The 20,357-nt window shown below is 43.6% G+C and overlaps 1 protein-coding gene across 1 annotated transcript in view; it reads right to left on the bottom strand.

The window, feature by feature from the left end:
• The window catches only part of LOC144488450 (cell division cycle and apoptosis regulator protein 1-like), a gene marked incomplete at its 3' end in the record, with an annotated part of 72,774 nt that extends 52,827 nt beyond the window's left edge, over positions 1 to 19,947 (bottom strand). The window contains exons 1-2 of the mRNA XM_078206523.1: positions 19,811 to 19,947; positions 19,171 to 19,284 (exon numbers count right to left, since the gene is read on the bottom strand). Coding sequence (XP_078062649.1) covers positions 19,171 to 19,284; positions 19,811 to 19,837 — 141 coding nt within the window. The remainder of the gene's footprint in view (positions 1 to 19,170; positions 19,285 to 19,810) is intronic.
• Between the last annotated feature and the right edge of the window lie 410 nt (positions 19,948 to 20,357).

The following is a 20,357-nucleotide window of genomic DNA, read 5'->3' as shown; positions in this document are numbered from 1 at the left end:
TTTTCAGTCCAAAATAAATAACCTCACACTTGCTCAGATTAAAATCCATCTGCCTACAGGAATGAAGTCATAAATGCTCGTTTGGAAGTGCAGAAACCAAGTGTTACTGAAAAAAGACATTTTGTCAAAAGTTTTCCAATTTGCACTCATTAGGACTATCGCAAGAATATCAATGTCAGGGTGTGGAAGGGGATTTCTAACCAGCTAATAAGATTTATAAGCAGAATGCAGTCTTTCACAGGACAAGGAATCAGTAGAGTTAAATGATTATTTGGCAAGCTAACACAAACAACTTCCACATATGAATGCAGTAAGTGAGTCAAAACGAATAATTATGATTTTAAAACATATATGCTAATATTTTAAGTGCATTTCAAAGTACTACACGCTTCAGTCAAGCAAAGTTACCAAAAGGCATGGTGGTAGAAATCAATAGTTGAAAGCAAAAGATCTGGGAACAGGTTAGTCAGCAAATCTTATCGGGTGGAATTCCTGAGAGGGTACACAATATGCAACATTATGAATAGATGTATCATTGCTCAGGCACAGAATAGATATGAACCTGGACACAGGAATACATTCAACTTGGCAGTGAGCCAGTGGGAACGCCCTTTTTGATCTTGCAGTAGCGATAGGGAGGTAGTTAGTGTCGAGAAGGGAGAATATGTCCGAAATCAATTGGACGAATAGAATATCATCATGCCATTAAGATCTTCTGGTTGGCTGAGGGACTTGACAGAGATTTGTATCGATGTATAACTGTCAAATGGAATTGATTTTAAGCTAATGAAAGGCGGAATTATTGATTATGAAAAAGTATAATTGATCTGTATTTGACTCTGTAATCCAGTTCTTTCAGAGAGGTTCTGTCGCTGTGCTTAGAACTATTTAACCTATTGTGCGACTCCGGTTGGCTGTACGATTGTATTGTCTTTTTTTAAATTATGTTTTATGTTAAATAAATTTGTTTAGTCTTTTACACATGTAATTTTTGAATTGTCTTAGTTTTAACACACAATTGGTCACCTCTTGAAATTTCCCCACAACACAGGTGAAACAACAACTTTATACTGTTTCTTCACACATTATGAAGAGTGCAAAAGGGAAAGAATTGACAAAATGTCCTTTTCAGCAATACTGAATGTAGTGGTAGTAGAGGACAGTATAGTGAGGCAGTTACAGTTCTCGGCAGTCGAGATAGTCCAGATGACATTGTTGCCCGGACTCGGAACACCCACTCTGGGCTGAAGAGGAACTTACAAGGGGAGGACCCAGTGATCCTAGCCCTTGTAAGTTATCAACCACAGAGGGAGGACTACAAAGGAGGATCTGCTTGGAGTGTCTAATAGCTTAGAACGAAAGTAAAAATCAGAACCCAAAAAGTAAAATCCCTGGATTATTGTCTGAGGAAGGAGCAAATTTGCGTAGGGTAAGAAAAATTACAGAGTTCAAAGACTGATGTCGTGAAAATGGGTTTTGATTCCTGGAGTACTCATCAGTACTGGAGAAAATGGGATCTGACAGTCTTCAGCAGATTGTGCTGGGAACATGTTCTGACAAGTTGAAAACTAGGGCAGTAGAGCAGGAATGAACCTAAATATTAGGAATTAGAAAAGATGCGAAACTAAAGAGAGGAAATGGTTAAGAGAGCAGGATGGCAATAAGGGAAATGCTTTTCAGAGTGTGGCATGAAGGTACAAAGTTTATAAATATAGCAGTGCATCAACATTTAAGGCACAATGTATGCAGAATTTGCAATAAAGTAGATGAATTGATGGCACAAATAAACAGGGATGACTTAAATGTTTTTTCAGAGATGTGGCTGTAGGGCTACAAGAGGAAGGGCTGTACTTGATTTGGTACTGGCTAATGAGCCTGGGCAGGTGTCGGATCTCTCAGTGGGGCAGCATCTTGGGGATAGTGATCATAACTCTATCAAAGGAGATGCTAGCATTGGAAAGAGATAGGATCAGGCAAGCTAGGAAAGTGTTTATCTGGAGTAAGGGGAAATATGAAGCCATCAGGCAGGAGATTAGAGGCATAAATTGGAAGGAGGCATTCTCGAGGAAAAGTACCGAAGTAAGGTGGCAGATTTTTAAGGAATGTTTGTCTGGAGTTCTGCATGACAACGTTCCGATGAGACAGGGAGGTTTTGGTAGGTTACGGGAACCGTGGTACATGAAAGCTGAGCTGAACCTAGTGAGAAAGAAAAGGAAAGCGTACAAAAGGTTCAGAGAGCTAGGCGATGATAGGGGTCTAGATGAGTATACGGCTTGTAGGAAGGGACTTAAGAAATTAGGAGAGCCAGAAGGGGTCATGAGAAGGCCTTGGCAGGTAAGATTAAGGACAACCCTAAGGTGTTCCATAAATATGGCGGCACGGTAGCACAGTGGTTAGCACTGCTGCTTCACAGCTCCAGGGACCTGGGTTCGATTCCCGGCTTGGGTCACTGTCTGTGTGGAGTTTGCACATTCTCCTCGTGTCTGCGTGGGTTTCCTCCGGGTGCTCCGGTTTCCTCCCACAGTCCAAAGATGTGCAGGTTAGGTTGATTGGCCAGGTTAAAAATTGCCCCTTAGAGTCCTGAGATGCGTAGGTTAGAGAGGTTAGAGGGATTAGCGGGTAAATATGTGGGGGTAGGGCCTGGGTGGGATTGTGGTCGGTGCAGACTCGATGGGCCGAATGGCCTCCTTCTGCACTGTAGGGTTTCTATGATGATTTCTATGATATGTGAAGAGTAAAAGGATAAGATGTGAAGGAATAGGACCTATAAAAGGTGAAGGTGAGAAAGTCTGTACAGAACCGGAAGAAATAGCAGAGGTGCTTAATGAATATTTTACCTCAGTATTCACGGTGGAAAAAGACCTGGGTAGTTGTACTACAGGATTGAGGCGGACTGAAAAGATTGAGTATGTGGGCATTAAGAAAGAGGATGTGTTGAAAATATTGAATAGCATCAAGATAGATAAGTCGCCAGGACTGGATGGGATGTACCCCAGGTTACTGTGGGAGGCGTGGGAAGAGATTGCAGAGCCTCTGACGATGATCTTTGCGTCGTCGATGGAGATGGGAGAGGTTCCGGAGGATTGAAGGATTGCGGATGTGGTTCCTATATTCAAGAAAGGTAATAGGGATAGCCCGGGAAATTACTGACCGGTGAGTCTAACCTCAGTGGTTGGCAAGTTGATGGAGAAGATCCTGAGGGACAGGATTTATGAAGATTTAGAGAAGTTTAGTATGCTCAAAAGTAGTCAGCACGGCTTTGTCAAAGGCAAATCGTGCCTTACGAGCCTGGTGGAGTTCTTTGAAAATGTGACTAAACACATTGACGAAGGAAAAGCGGTAGATGTGGTTTACATGGACTTCAGCAAGGCATTCGATAAGGTCCCCCATGCAAGACTTCTCGAGAAAGTGAGAGGGCATGGGATCCAAGGGGCTGTTGCCTTATGGATCCAGAACTGGCTTGCCTGCAGAAGGCAGAGAGTGGTTGTAGATGGGTCTTTTTCTGAATGGAGGTCGGTCACCAGTGGAGTGCCCCAGGGATCTGTTCTGGGACCCTTGCTGTTTGTCATTTTCATAAATGACCTGGATGAGGAAGTGGAGGGATGGGTTGGTAAGTTTGCCGATGACACGAAGGTTGGTGTTGTTGTGGATAGGTTGGAGGGATGTCAGAAGCTGCAGCGTGACATAGATAGGATGCAAGACTGGGCGGAGAAGTGGCAGATGGACTTCAACCCAGATAAATGTGTAGTGGTCCATTTTGGCAGGTCAAATGGGATGAAGGAGTATAATATCAAGGGTAAGACTCTTAGCAGTGTCGAGGATCAGAAGGACCTTGGGGTCCGGGTCCATAGGACTCTTAAATTGGCCTCGCAGGTAGAGGAGGTGGTTAAGAAGGCATATGGTGTGCTGGCCTTTATCAATCGAGGGATAGAGTTTAGGAGTCGGGAGATAATGATGCAGCTATACAAGACCCTCGTCAGACCCCGCTTGGAGTACTGTGCTCAGTTCTGGTTGCCTCATTACAGGAGGGATGTGGAAATGATTGAAAGGGTGCAGTGAAGATTTACAAGGATGTTGCCTGGATTGGTTGGCATGCCTTATGAGGATAGGCTGAGGGAGCTCGGTCTTTTCTCCTTGGAGAGACGAAGGATGAGGTGTGACCTGATAGAGGTGTACAAGATGTTGAGAGGTATAGATTGGGTGGATTCTTGGAAGCTTTTTCCCAGGGCTGAAATGGCTGCTATGAGAGGACACAGGCTTAAGGTGCTGGGGAGTAGGTACAAAGGAGATGTCAGGGGTAAGTTTTTCACTCAGAGGGTGGTGGGTGAGTGGAATCGGCTGCCGTCAGTGGTGGTGGAGGCAAACTCGATAGGGTCTTTTAAGAGACTTCTGGATGAGTACATGGGACGTAATAGGATTGAGGGTTATAGGTAAGCCTATATATAAGCCTAGGTAGGTAGGGACATGACCGGCGCAACTTGTGGGCCGAAGGGCCTGTTTGTGCTGTATTTTTTCTATGTTCTAAAATAATTGGCAAAATAAACCAAAGCGATAAGAGATTTTCTAAAAATTCACACAGCGAGTGGTTACGAGGCTGGAATGCATTGACCAAAAGTGTGGTGGAAGCAGGTTCAATTGAGATATTCAAGAGAGAATCAGGTGATTGTTTGAAAATGAATGATCTGCAGGATTATGGGGAGAAGACAGAAGAATGGCACCAGATTAGTTGCTCATTTGGAGAGTTGGTACAGACACAGCGGACCAAATAGTCTCCTTATGCACCGTAACAATTCAGTGACCAAGGTTCGGAACTGAAAATTCAAGGTTATGTGGTATATGGGAAGAATGATCAGAATGAAAAAGGTGGTGTTGCACTATTAATAAAGGATGGGATCTGTACATTGGTGAGAAAGAATAGTAGATCAGAAGATTAAGATGTAGAGCCAATTTGGGTGGATGAAGAAACAGCAAGAGGCAGCAAACAAGGTGCGAGTTGCTTGTAAGGCACCAAGTAACAGTGCTAATGTTGGGCATGGTATAAATCAAGAAATTAAAGGTGCATTTAACAAAGATAATACAGTATTCATGGGCGATTGCAATCTACGTATAGACAGGGTAACCCTAATTAAAACTCATCCTGTGGAGAATAAATTGCTGGAATGTAAACAAGATTGGTTTTCCAGAACAGTTTGTTGAGGAACCAACTGCAGAATGGCATATTTATATCAAGATTTGATAGAACAAAGAATTTTATCCAGTGCTTAAATTTAGAGGACAGAGTTGAAAAATATTTCACTGCATTTGACAAGATAGCTCTGAAGTTAAAGTGGCCAAAAGACACTTGTGTATTAATGTTACAAGTGCCCTGACAGACACAGCACAAAAGTGCGTCTGTTGGAAGAGCAATCTGCTGCACTGGTTTAAAAGGGCAATACTCTATGCTTATGACTTTAACCCTGAAGCATATCGTTTGAAATATCAAACTTTAAAGAAAAGACTGACTGAAATGGCTGGCACGGTGGTTGTCACTGCTGCTTTTCAGCACCAGGGATCTGGGTCCAATTTCAGCCTTGGGCGACTGTGTGGTGCTTGCACATTCTTCCTGTGTCTGTGTGCATTTCCTCCCACAGTCCATAGATGTGTAGGTTAGGTGGATTGAATCGTAGAATCCTACAATGCAGAAGGAGGCCACTTGGCCCATCGAGTCTGCACCAATAATAATCCTGCCCCGGCTCTGTCCCTGTAACCGCAGGTAATTATCCTGCTCATTCCCTCCTGACACTAATGGACAAATTAGCATGGCCAATCAACCTAACCCCACATCTTTAGACTGTGGGAGGAAACCGGAGCACCCGGAGGAAACCCACACAGACACGGGGAGAATGTGCAAACTCCACAGAGACAATCACCCGAGGCTGGAATTGAACCCTGGCGACGTAAAGCTGTGGAGATGCCGGCGTTGGACTGGGGTAAACACAGTAAGAAGTTTAACAACACCAGGTTAAAGTCCAACAGGTTTATTTGGTAGCAAAAGCCACACAAGCTTTCGAAGCTCTAAGCCCCTTCTTCAGGTGAGTGGGAATTCTGTTCACAAACAGAGTTTATAAAGACACAGACTCAATTTACATGAATAATGGTTGGAATGCGAATACTTACAACTAATCAAGTCTTTAAGAAACAAAACAATGGGAGTGGAGAGAGCATCAAGACAGGCTAAAAAGATGTGTATTGTCTCCAGACAAGACAGCCAGTGAAACTCTGCAGGTCCACGCAACTGTGGGCGTTACAAATAGTGCGACATGAACCCAATATCCCGGTTGAGGCCGTCCGCGTGTGTGCGGAACTTGGCTATCAGTTTCTGCTCAGCGACTCTGCGCTGTCGTGTGTCGCGAAGGCTGCCTTGGAGAACGCTTACCCGAATATCAGAGGCCGAATGCCCGTGACCGCTGAAGTGCTCCCCAACAGGAAGAGAACAGTCTTGCCTGGTGATTGTCGAGCGGTGTTCATTCATCCGTTGTCGCAGCGTCTGCATAGTTTCCCCAATGTACCATGCCTCGGGACATCCTTTCTTGCAGCGTATCAGGTAGACAACGTTGGCCGAGTTGCAAGAGTATGTACCGTGTACCTGGTGGATGGTGTTCTCACGTGAGATGATGGCATCTGTGTCGATGATCCGGCACGTCTTGCAGAGGTTGCTGTGGCAGGGTTGTGTGGTGTCTTGGTCACTGTTCTCCTGAAGGAGAACTACCCAGCCTTCAGGAGAACAGTGACCAAGACACCACACAACCCTGGCCTTGGCGAGATGTTCGTCTTCATCAATGACATGTTGAAGGCTCCGGAGGAGATGCCATAGCTTCTCCGCTCCGGGGAAGTACTGGACGACGAAGGGTACTCTGTCCACTGTGTCCCGTGTTTGTCTTCTGAGGAGTTCGGTGCGGTTTTTCGCTGTGGCGGGTCGGAACTGTTGATCGATGAGTCGAGCGCTATATCCTGTTCTTATGAGGGCATCTTTCAGCGTCTGGAGGTGTCTGTTGCGATCCTTCTCATCCGAGCAGATCCTGTGTATACGGAGGGCTTGTCCGTAGGGGGTGGCTTCTTTAACGTGTTTCGGGTGGAAGCTGGAGAAGTGGAGCATCGTGAGGTTATCCGTGGGCTTGTGGTATCGTGAGGTGCTGAGGTGACCGTCCTTAATGGAGAACCTTAACGGGACCTTCAACCGATGCTATGCACTAGATACATCGATGCCTGGATTGAGTGGCATGCCTTATGAGGATAGGCTGAGGGAGCTCGGTCTTTTCTCCTTGGAGAGACGTAGGATGAGAGATAATCTAATAGAGGTATATAAGATGTTGAGAGGCATCGATCGGGTGGACTCTCAGAGGCTTTTTCCCAGGGTGGAAATGTCTGCTACGAGAGGACACAGGTTTAAGGTGCTGGGGTGTAGGTACAGGGGAAATGTTAGGGGCAAGTTTTTCACACAGAGGGTGGTGGGCGAGTGGAATTGGCTGCCGTCAATGGTGGTGGAGGCAAACTCAATAGGGTCTTTTAAGAGACTCCTGGATGAGTACATGGGACTTAATAGGGTGGAGGGTTATAGGTAGGCCTAGAAGGTAGGGATACGTTCAGCACAACTTGTGGGGCCGAAGGGCCTGTTTGTGCTGTAGTTTTTCTATGTTCTTTCTATGTTTCTATGTAACAGATGTTATAAACTAGTTCCATTATACAGAGTTGAAATAAAGCTCGATTTAGTAAATGGAAAGATTACAGTGAGATGCAATAGGAGGAACATACTGTTTTTTTTTCCTGATTATATAGTCACTAATCTCATTCCCATAAAATTAGATAGGTAGAAGGTATGAAAAAAAGAAATTATGTCGAAATTCAATTATCTGACACTACTTTTGAAACTAAAGCAAAAAGGAGACAGGTAAAGAAAATGAGACTGACACGTTAGCCTAACTTCTTTAATAGAAATGCAACAGGCTGAACCGGAGTTGAGAGAACTGTGTCAAACAGCCTCCTGAGAGACAGCATCTGAACAAATACCCGAGTGTTATTGTTTAAAAGACAAAGTGCTGATGAGGAAATGGAGACCACCTCATATCAGCCAATGAGGAATGGGCAGTTGGTCATCAAGTTATAGTTCCATCAAAATATCATAACAAAATCTAAAGAATGGCTCACAAAATTCCAATGGCAGGTCACTTAGGTAAAAGGAAAATGCAGGCTAAAAGAAAGAAATATTTTTATTGGCCAGGATTATGAATATTTGTCTCTGTGTTTACATTCTAAATGAATGTTTAGTCTCCATTTTCACAAGGAAAAGGGATGATGCAGATTCAGTGGTCCAGGAGGAGCACTGAGATATTGGATGCGATAATCATAAAGAGAGAGGAAGAAGTTGAAGGGTTGGAGTCCTTGAAAGTTGTTAAATCGCCAGGGCCAGATAGATTGTTACTGAGGCTGCTGAGGTGGTTAGGGAGCAGATAGCAGATGCTGAGGTTGATTTTCCAATCCTCACAAGACCCAGGGTTGGTACTGGAGAAATGCAAACATAGTTCCATTGTTTAAAAAGGGATCAAAGATAATGCCAAAAAATTCTCGATGTTGTGTACATGGACTTTAGCAAGGTATTTGACAAGGTCCCACATGGCAGATTGGTCAAAAAAGTAAAAGCCCACGGGATACAGGGTAGTGTGGCAACCTGGATTAAAAGTTGGCTTCGTAACAAGAGACAAAGGATAATACTTGACGAATGCCCTCACGAATGGAAAGTTGTTTCAAGTGGTGTTGAGACTCCTGCAGTTTGCGTTATACATTAATGATTTGGAATGTGGAGGGTATGACTGGAAAATTTGCAGATGACACAAAGATTGGCTGAGTGGTAGAGAATGGATAGGTTAGCTATACTCTACAAAACGATACCAATGAGTTGGTGGAGAGGGCAGTAAAGTGGCAGATGTACCGCAGGGATCGGTACTCGGGCCGCAACTGTTTACCATTTATATAGATGATCTGGAGGAGGGGACGGAGTGTAGGGTAACGAAGTTTGCAGACGACACAAAGATAAGTGGAAAAGTGAATCGTGTGGAGGACGGAGAAGATCTGCAGAGAGATTTGGACAGGCTGAGTGAGTGGGCGAGGATATGGCAAATGGAGTATAACGTTGATAAATGCGAGGTTATACACTTGAGGAAATAATAACAAATGGGATTACTATCTCAATGGAAACAAATTAAAACATGCTACCGTGCAAAGGGACCTGGGGGTCCTTGTGCATGAGACGCAAAAGCCCAGTCTGCAGGTACAACAGGTGATCAAGAAGGCAAATGGGATGTTGGCCTATATTGCGAGGGGGATAGAATATAAAAGCAGGGATGTCTTGATGCACCTGTACAGGGCATTGGTGAGGCCGCAGCTGGAATACTGTGTGCAGTATTGGTCCCCTTATATGAGGAAGGATATATTGGCATTGGAGGGAGTGCAGAGAAGGTTCACCAGGTTGATACCGGAGATGAGGGGTTTGGATTATGAGGAGAGGCTGAGGAGATTGGGTTTGTACTCGTTGGAGTTTAGAAGGATGAGGGGGGATCTTATGGAGACTTATAAGATAATGCGGGGGCTGGATAGGGTGGAGGCGGAGAGATTCTTTCCACTTAGTAAGGAAGTTAAAACTAGAGGACACAGCCTCAAAATAAAGGGGGGTCGGTTTAAGACAGAGTTGAGGAGGAACTTCTTCTCCCAGAGGGTGGTGAATCTCTGGAATTCTCTGCCCACTGAGGTGGTGGAGGCTACCTCGCTGAATATGTTTAAAGCGCGGATGGATGGATTCCTGAGCGGTAAGGGAATTAAGGGTTATGGGGATCAGGCGGGTAAGTGGTACTGATCCACGTCAGATCAGCCATGATTTATTGAATGGCGGGGCAGGCTCGAGGGGCTAGATGGCCTACTCCTGCTCCTATTTCTTATGTTCTTATGTAACACAGAAAAGGGTGAGGTAATGCATTTAGGGAGGTTAAACAGTTATAGGGAATAGATAATAAACAGGAATTTCCAAAGAGGGGTGGATGAAGTGAGAGATTGTGGCACACAATGCTGCCTTGTTTGGAGGGTAGGTCTTATGAGGAAAGGTTGAGGGAGCTAGGGCTGTTCTCTCTGGAGCGGAGGAGGCTGAGGGGAGACTTAATAGAGGTTTATAAAATGATGGACTTTAGCAAGGTATTTGACAAGGTCCCACATGGCAGATTGGGGACCTTCTGAGACTATTTCCTCGGGTGGATGGAGCTATTACAAGGGGGCATAACTATAGGGTTCGTGGTGGGAGATATAGGAAGGCCGTCAGAGGTAGGTTCTTTACGCAGAGAGTGGTTGGGGTGTGGAATGGACTGCCTGCAGTGATAGTGGAGTCAGTCACTTTAGGAACATTTAAGCGGTTATTGGATAGGCACATGGAGCACACCAGGATGATAGGGAGTGGGATAGCTTGATCTTGGTTTCAGATAAAGCTCAGCACAACATCGTGGGCCGAAGGGCCTGTTCTGTGCTGGACTGTTCTATGTTCTACTGTTCTATGTACAAGTGACGCACACATACACACCTTTGCATATTTACTTTTGCTGGGAGTTGTAAACAAGGTATAATTTTAAGTTGAATGTGTGTGTATATATAATATATATTTGTGGGTTAAGAAAGGTAAAAATAGTTTGTTTCATTTAGGTTTTCTTTAACGGTGGTTCATGGGAGTCTGGATATGCTCATCACTTGAGGTTTCAGATCTTTTGGGTTTGCATACATACATTTTTAATGAGGACTTACAGTCCCTGAAGTAAAAGAGATGGGTGAAAAGGGTTTGTAAGTTCAGTGGCTCTGGAAACAAAAAAGCAGATTAAAGTTTCCTGCTGCCTCGTCAGTCATTAAGTGACATGGACACAAAAGACGGGGAAAAAATTCAGTGTGTCTCAAAGACAGGAGATAGGAATTCTAATCTCTCTGATGAGAATGGCTACAAGGTTTTGGCGACAATAGTTGACAGAAAAGTCAGTTATAGAACTCAGTAAAACAATCAGTTCAACAAAGATGGAAAGTTGTTTCAAATGCTGTTTCACAGGGCTCGGTGTTACATAAGAACAAATAAGAAATAGGAGCAGGAGTAGGCCATCGAGCCCCTCGAGCCTGCCCCGCCATTCAGTAAGATCATGGCTGATCTGAAAAGGATCAGTTCCACTTACCCGCCTGATCCCTATAACCCCTAATTCCCTTACCGATCAGGAATCCATCTATCCGTGATATAAACATATTCAACGAGGAAGCCTCCACCACTTCAGTGGGCAGAGAATTCCAGAGATTCACCACCCTCTGAGAGAAGAAGTTCCTCCTCAACTCTGTCCTAAACTGACCCCCCTTTATTTTGAGGCTGTGCCCTCTAGTTCTAGCTTCCTTTCTCAGTGGAAAGAATCTCTCCACCTCTACCCTATCCAGCCCCTTCATTATCTTATAGGTCTCTATAAGATCCCCCCTCAGCCTTCTAATTAGAATGCGAATCCCTACAGCCAGCCAGGTCTTCAAGGTACAACGTGCAATACACATCTCTTTAACTTGTGTTTAATGCTCCCTCCATCCACATTGTCTGTACCTTGAAGACCTGGCTGGCTGTAGGGATTCGCATTCTAATCAGTACTCTGTAACTTGATTTTGTGTCTCTGTGCACTGTTTGAGAGCACATTTCCACTCCATCTGACGAAGGAGCAGCGCTCTGAAAGCTTATGGTATTTGCTACCAAATAAACCTGTTGGACTTTAACCTGGTGTTGTGAGACTTCTTACTGTGTTCAGCCCAGTCCAACGCCGGCATCTCCACAACACATCTCCCCTGTAGCCAGTGAGGATACAAAGATTTCTCTCAAGGCCCCAGCAATTTCCTCCCTTGCCTCTGTGAGTATTCGAGGGTATATCCCATCAGGCCCTGGGGACTTGTCTACCTTAATTCCCTGTTCTCTAATATAAATTCTTCTGTTTTGGACTTGAAGGGACCTACATTTGTATTCACTAATCTTTGTGTCTTTTTATATACGTATAGAAACTTTTACAGTCTGCTTTTGATGTTACTTGCAAGTTTACTTTCATACTCTATTTTCCCATCTGAATCAATCTCTAAGTCCTCTTCTGCTGAATTCAGAACCGTCCCCAATCCTCAAGCTTGTTCATTTTTATAGCAACTTTATATGACTCCTCTTTGGAACTAACTCTCTCCTTAATTTCTTTTGTAAGCCACGGTTGGACTGCCTTTCTGGTGCTTTTGCATCAGGAAGGAACATACAACTGTTGCAATGCAGAATTCAATTCCTAAATATTCGCCATTGCCTTTTAATGAAGTTCACCAATCTATCTTAATCAAAACACACCTCACCTTCATATTTTCCTTCGTTTATATTGAGGAGCCTAGTTTGAGATCAGACTTCACTTTCCACCTTAATGAAGAATTCGATTATGTTATAGTCACTGTTGCCAAAAGGACCCCACGCAGCATTATTGGTTGCAACATAAATACACAAAATACTGGAAAAACTCAGCAGATCTGGCAGCATCTGTGGAGAGAGAAAATAAGAGTTAACGTTTCAAATCCCTGTAATTCTTCTTGAGAGTTGGAGAAGAATCATGTGGACTCGAAAGGTTAACTCTATTTTCTCTCTCCAAAGATTCTGCCACACCTGCTGAGTATTTACATCATATTTTTTAAAAATTCAGATTCCAGCATCTATAGTGTTTTGCTTTTATTATTTATTAATCCATTCTCATTGTAATATACCAAATCTAGGGTAACATGTTCCTGAGTTGGTACATACTGGTCGAAAAAAACCCATCTTGTACACAATCCACGAAGTTGTCTGCCACAGTATTGTGGTGAATTTGATCCACCCAATCTCTATGTAGATTAACATCACTCATAATTACTGTAGCACCCTTGTCACATGCATTTCTAATTTCCTGTTGAATGTCACCCCCTATCTAACACTATTATTTGGAGGTCTATGGAAAACTCGCACTGATGTTTTCCCTCCGTCATTGCTTCTTAGTTCCATACAGACTTTTTGAGCCAATATAGTTTTTCATCCGTAACTAACAACACCAAACCTTTTTGCTTGTCCTTTCTAAAAACAGCCCGTGCTTTCAGGATAGGGGAGAAAACTGTAAATGTAGGCTGAAATTTAACCACACAACCACTGACTGAGCCATCATGGTAGTCTGGGACCAACTGAACTGCTACTCTCAGAGGAGGCAGGAAGGGGATGTCAGGCCACTTTCCACAGGGTGAAAAGGAAGCAAAATCACCAGTCTGGCAACAACTTATCAGAATGGGCAGACAAATGGAAGATGGGACTTACTGCAGAGGAGTATAATGTGATCCATTTTGGCAGAAGGAATATGGAGAGGCAATATATGCTAATGTCACAATTTGAAAGAGTGTACAGAGAGAGTCCTGGGGGTGCATGTGTATTCATTTTTGAAGGTAGCAGGATATATTGGGAGAGTGGTTAGCCAAGCAGGTGAGACTTCATAAATAGAGACATCGAGTACAAAAGCAGTGAAGTTATACTGACCCTTCATAGTTCTGGTTAGAACATAACTAGAGCACCATATTTTGCAAAGTTCTGGTCATCACACTTTAGGAAGGATGTGTGGTCCTTAAAAGGCTGCAAAAGAGGGCAGCCAAATAGTTCAAGTTGAGATTGGAGAAGCTGGGTTTGCTTTTTTTTGGAACCAAGGAGATCTGATAGAGATGTACAAAATTATGACAAGTTTGAATACGATAGACAAGGAAAAATGGTTCCCATCAGGTTATAGGACAAGGCCAAGAAGACAAAGATATAAGGTTTGGGACAAGATGCTGGTGTATGTGCCGAGCAACTTTTTCACGCACTAAGTGTTGAACTCATTGACCACAGGGTGGTGGAAGCAGAGACGAGCAATGATTTCAAAAAGAAATTGGATGGACAAATGAGAGAAATAAACTGAAATAAGCAAAATACTGCGAATGCTGCAACCTGAAACAAAAACAGAGAATACTGAGAAACCTCAACAGTTCTGGCAGCAACTATAGGGAGTCAAAAGGGAGCTAACTTTGAGTCTGTTTGACTGTTCATCAGAACTGACAGGGAAAATGTGTTGGATGGGATACTCTATGAGAGGGGTGGAACAGCTGGAACGGTGAGTGACTATCGAGGGCTGAGAGAGAATGATTTGATTTGTCACATGTATCAGTATACAGTGAAAAGTATTGCTTCTTGCGCACTATACAGACAAAGCATACTGTCGAGAGAGAAGGAAATGAGAGCATGCAGAATGTAGTGTTATAGAGTCAGAGGTTTACAGCATGGAAACAGGCCCTTCAGCCCAATGTGTCCATGCTGCCATATTTTTTTTAAACCCCTAAGCTAGTCCCAATTACCCGTGTTTGGCCCATATCCATCTTACCCATGTAACTGTCTAAACGCTTTTTAAAAGGCAAAATTGTACCCACCTCTACTACTACCTCTGGCAGCTTGTTCCAGACACTCACCACCCTCTGTGAGAAAAAAACTGCCCCTCTGGACACTTTTGTATTTCTCCCCTCTCACCTTAAACTTATGCCCTCTAGTTTTAGACTCTCCTACCTTTGGAAAAAGATATTGACTATCCAGCTGATCTATGCCCCTCATTCTTTATAGACCTCGATAAGATCGCCCCTCAGCCTCCTACGCTCCAGAGGAAAAAAGTCCCAGTCTATCCAGCCTCTCCTTATAACTCAATCCATCAAGTCCCCAGTAGCATCCCAGTAAATCTTTTTGCACTCTTTCTAGTTTAAGAATATCCTTTCTGGAATAGGGTGACCAGAACTGTACACAGTATTCCAAGTGTGGTCTTACCAATGTCAACAAGATATCCCAACTCCTGTATTCAATCTTCTGACCAATGAAACCAAGCATGAGAATGCCTTCTTCACCACTCTGTCCACCTGTGACTCCACTTTCAAGGAGCTATGAACCTGTACCCCTCGATCTCTTTGTTCTATAACTCTCTCCAATACCCTACCATTAACTGAGTAAGTTTTTCCCTGGTTCGATCGACCAAAATGCATCACCTCACATTTATCCAAATTAAACTCCACCTGCCATTCGTCAGCTCACTGGCCCAATTGATCAATATTCTGTCACAATCCTAGATAATCTTCTTCACTGTCCACTATGCCACCAATCTTGGTGTCATCTGCAAACTTACTAACCGTGCCTCTGATATTCTCATCCAAATCATTAATATAAATGAGAAATAACAGTGGACCCAGCACCACACCACTGGTCACAGGCCTCCAGTTTGAAAAACAACCTACTACAACAGCCTTGTGTCATCAAGCCAATTTTGTATCCATTTGGCTACCTCACCCTGGATCCTGTGAGATTTAACCTTATGCAACAACCTACCATGTTGTACCTTGTCAAAGGCCTTGCCATGTAGACAACATCAACTGCATTGCCCTCATCTACCTTCTTGGTTACCCCTTCAAAATACTCAATCAAATTTGAGACACAAATTTGTGTCACAGTCATAGAGAGGGTGTAAAGGAGGATTAACTTAATATGAGGTAGGTCCATTCAAAAGTCTGATGGCAGCAGGGAAGAAGCTGTTCGAGTCGGTTGGTACTTGTCCTCAGACTTTTGTATCTTTTTCCCGACGGAAGAAGATGGAAGAGAGTATGTCCGGGGTGCGTGGGGTCCTTGATTATGCTGGCCGCTTTTCCGAGGCAGAGGGAAGTGTACATAGAGTCGATGGATGGGAGGCTGGTTTGTGTGAAGTCTTGCGGTCTTGGACAGAACAGGAGCCATACCAAGCTGTGATACAACCGTGATTTCCACGGTGTGGGGGGGGGGGGTGTGTGTGTGTGTGTCCTGTGGGGGAGCACTTCAGCGGTCACGGGCATTCAGCCTCTGATCTTCGGGTAAGCGTTCTCCAAGGCGGCCTTCACGACACACGACAGCGCAGAGTCGCTGAGCAGAAACTGATAGCCAAGTTCCGCACACATGAGGACGGCCTAAACTGGGATCTTGGGTTCATGTCACACTATCGGTAACCCCCACAGCTTGCCTCCTGGACTTGCAGAATCTCACTGGCTATCCTGTCTGGAGACAATACATATCTCTTTAACCTGTGCCTAATGCTCCCTCCACTCACATTGTCTGTATCTTTAAGACCTGATCAGCTGGAAAGATTCGCATTCTAATCAGTGTTCTGTAACTTGATTTTGTGTCTCTCTAGGCCCTGTTTGAGAGCAGATTTCCACTCCATCTGACGAAGGAGCAGCGCTCCGAAAGCTAATGGCATTTGCTACCAAATAAACCTGTTGGACTTTAATCTGGTGTTGTTAAAACTCTTACTGTGTTTACCCCAGTCCAACGCTGGCATCTCCACATCATGTATCCCATCCGGGCCAGTCACTTTCCGTGGGTTGAATTTTGAGAAGGCTGCTCTGACGTCTGCGATGATGACCTTGGATACAGGTTCATCCAAGGCTTCCAGGATGGAGGGAGTGCTCTCGTTGACCTCTTGTTCAAAGTGGGCATATAATGCATTGAGCTCATTGGGGAGGTGTGCACTTGATTTGATTTATTATTGTCACATGTATTAACATACAGTGAAAAGTATTATTTCTTGCGCGTTATACAGACAAAGCATACCGTTCATAGAGAAGAAAACGAGCGAGTGCAGAATGCAGTTTTACAGCCATAGCTAGGGTGTGGAGAAAGATCAACTTAATGCGAAGTAGGTCCAATCAAAAGTCTGACAGCAGCAGGGAAGAAGCTGTTCTTGAGTCAGTTGGTACGTGACCTCAGACTTTTGTATCTTTTTCCCAAAGGAAGAACGTGGAAGAGAGAATGTCCGGGGTGCGTGGGGTCCTGAATTATGCTGGCTGCTTTGCTGAGGCAGCGGGAAGTGCAGACAGAGTCAATGGATGGGAGGCTGGTTTGCGTGATGGATTAGGCTACATTCACGACCTTTTGTAGTTCCTTGTGGTCTTGGGCAGACTTGGAGCCATACCAAGCTGTGATGCAACCAGAAAGAATGCTTTCTATAGTACAGCTGTAAAAGTTGGTGAAAGTCGTAGCTGACATGCCAAATTTCTTTAGTCTGAGAAAGTAGAGGCGTTGGTGGGCTTTCTTAACTATAGTGTCGGACAGTTGTTGGTGATCTGGGCACCTAAAAACTTGAAGCTCTCAACCCTTTCGACTTCGTCCCCGTTGATGTAGACAGGGGCATGTTCTCCCTTACGCTTCCTGAAGTCGATGACAATCTCCTTCGTTTTGTTGACATTGAGGGAGAGATTATTGTTGCCGCACCAGTTCACCAGATTCTTTATCTCATTCCTGTATTCTGTCTCGTCATTGTTTGAGATCTGACCCACTGCGGTGGTGTCGTCAGCAAACTTGAAAATCAAATTTGTGCCAGCGATTTTACATGCCTTCATCTTGTAGCCTTGCTATGTCTCGTAGACCTTGCTTTAGGCGATGGGAGTCCATGTGGCTAGCTTGGTACAGGACTGTCTTTTGGCATCTCTGATGGATCTCTGTCGATCATATCTGGATTGCCTGACTTGAATGCCTCAGACCTGGACTTCAGCAAGCAGTGGATATCCCTGTTCATTCATGGTTTCCAGTTGGGAAGCACACAGATTTGCTTCTTTGGCACACACTTACTAATGAAGTCAGTTACTGTACTGGCGTACTCATTCAGGTTGGTCTTTAAGTTTTTAAATATTGACCAGTCTACAGGCAATGTCAACACAAGAGGAATAAAGTGGGACATGAGAGAAAAGATTTTCACACAGGATTATTAGAGTATGCAATGTTTCATCACAAGAGCCTGGAAGGGACTGGAAGTGAAACTGCATAAGGATTTGAAAAGGAAGAGTCTAAAAGGATACAAAGCACGAGTAGAAAAATGGGATTAGAATTGACAGTTCAGTTGAAGAGTTGACACCATGGGTTTCTCTGACTGCAACATACATGCATTGATTACTGGGAGCCAATACCAAAAGTGACTTCATCTACGGCAGTCCCTTGGGATGGGGAATGACTTGCTTCCAGTCGATTTTAATGGGTTTTGAGATTGCTGATAAATCTAATGTGAAATCTGCAGACTCTGTCACATGCGAGGCAGTTTGCCCTTTAAAGGTCGGGTAGAAAGATTGCTTGAAACTCTGCATGTTCTCTCTGAAGCTTTGACTTTGTTGCTGCACGTTCCAACAAAGTGTTTAGTGCCTCCTGATTGAATTTTTTCTATTTTGTTTGGTTCGCAAGCCAGGGCTCCCTTGAAACAGTGGGAATGCTTGACATCTTGACAGATGCTTTCAGGAAATCGAGTGTTCCAGCTTCCTCCTGGGAGTTTCTTGCCACCACCATGCTCCAAATAGAGCAGTTACTTCTGGAGTCTGGTGTCATGGTCCAGTACAGCTGGTTTTAAATGATTAGTGCCCCATTGCTGGGCAAGTTGACTTGGGATAGAATGCTGATGTTGGACTGTCTTTCTTGCCACTGGATTTGGAGGATCAAAAGTGATTCTGCCTATCCATTCAACTGAAATGCAAGCCTGGATTTGCCATATTTAGCACAGTTTATACTAGAATGCCTATTGCTGCTCTTCAGAAGGCTGATAAGAAACAGACATGTTCATATCAACTCATCAGCTAAAATTCAACTTCAAGGACAAGTTGGGGTGGATCAAGGAATAGATTAATACTGGCAGTGCCAAACTGCAAGCAAGTGAAATTTAAAGAGCTAGGGACACAGAAGAAGTGTTACTATTGGGTAACAATTTGGAAAGCCTTTGGAGAATTAATTCTTGGCATCAGACTGAAGCCTTTGTTTAGAATATTATAAATTCCAAACAAGTCACAGTGTGACAAGAAACAATTAATGGCTGCCTGCTTTATACCACTCTAGATGTGGCTGGAAGTGTATATTCTTAACCATTGTTCAGATAAAAATAAGCAATGCAATCAAAGCCAGAGATATCAATGTAAGGAAGAAACAACTATGTTTAAACAATGAGCTTGACTAAAACTCAGATCATACATATTTATTTTACCTAAAAAATCCATGCAATATTGAAGAGTGGAAGACACAAGTCTTAAATATTCTTCTACCTTTATGAGTCTTGCAGGATGCTGGAACCCTTCCCGTATCTCTTGGGAGTCCTCAGCAAGCGCACACGATTTGTGGAAGAGTTCATCCATACCAGGACTTGCTAACAGCATGACCTAAAAGGATCAGACAGTACCTTAAAATCAACGAAGAGCAGAATCATCCAATAAATCCAAGAAACACACCTGCCCAAAAGAGAAAACATAAGCTCTTTCAGCTCCTTGACATTTTTAAAGCTGGTTGTCTCTTGTAAACAATGTGATGCATGTCATTTACAGTCCAAAACAAGTCATTCAGACCAGCTTGTCTATCCCACTGTTCATGCTCCAGAGATGTCTTCAACCAAACTTCATTAATTTTATTATAATAACTGTGATTTTTCTCCCTCATCTACTTATCAAGCCTCCTCATAAATAATGTTGTTAATTTCTTTTTAACGAATCCACATAGTAGCAAGTTCCATGTTCTCATCAGTGTCTGGATAAAGGGGTTTCTCCTGAATTCTCTATTAAATTAGGTTAAATTTATGCTAAACGTATATAGAACATTGGTTAAGCCTTAATTGGAACAGTATGTCCAGTTCTGGGCATCGCACTTTGAGAAGGATATGAAAGCATTCGGGATAGTATAAAAAAGATTCACCAGAATTGTTCTAGGAATGAGGACCATCAGTTACTTTAGGGAATGGTTTTTCTTATGGAGAAGGTTGAGTGGAGATTTGATTGAAGTATTCAAAATCACGAGGGATCCCGACAGAGTAGGGAGGTGGAGCTGTCCCTATTGATGGAAGGAGGATCAAGAACAAGAGGGTAGAGATTGAAGGTAATTGGTGAAAGAAGCAATCGTGACATGACAGAATCTCTCTCATGCAGTGAGTGGTTAGGATCTGGAATGTAGTGCCAGGGGTGGAGGCAAGTTTTTTTTCGAGGAATTGGATTAATAACTGAAGAGTAAAAATATGCAGCGTTATGACATGACTGCAGGGGAGTGGCACTATGTGAATTGCTCCTTTGAAGAGCCAGCATAGAGATGATGGGCCAAATGTCCTCCTAGAGTTCTGATCCTGTAGATTTATTACTGGTACGATTATTTAGAGCCCTTAGTTTCAAACTTCCCACAAGTCTTCTCACCTAACCGGTCACATCCCTTTCATAATTTATAAATCTTGCTGACCAGTCTTCTCATTTCC

The sequence above is a fragment of the Mustelus asterias genome, unplaced genomic scaffold (genome assembly GCF_964213995.1).
Source record: "Mustelus asterias unplaced genomic scaffold, sMusAst1.hap1.1 HAP1_SCAFFOLD_1579, whole genome shotgun sequence".
In the NCBI taxonomy this organism is placed as follows: domain Eukaryota; kingdom Metazoa; phylum Chordata; class Chondrichthyes; order Carcharhiniformes; family Triakidae; genus Mustelus; species Mustelus asterias.
This window is presented reverse-complemented; position numbering and strand designations above follow the sequence as displayed.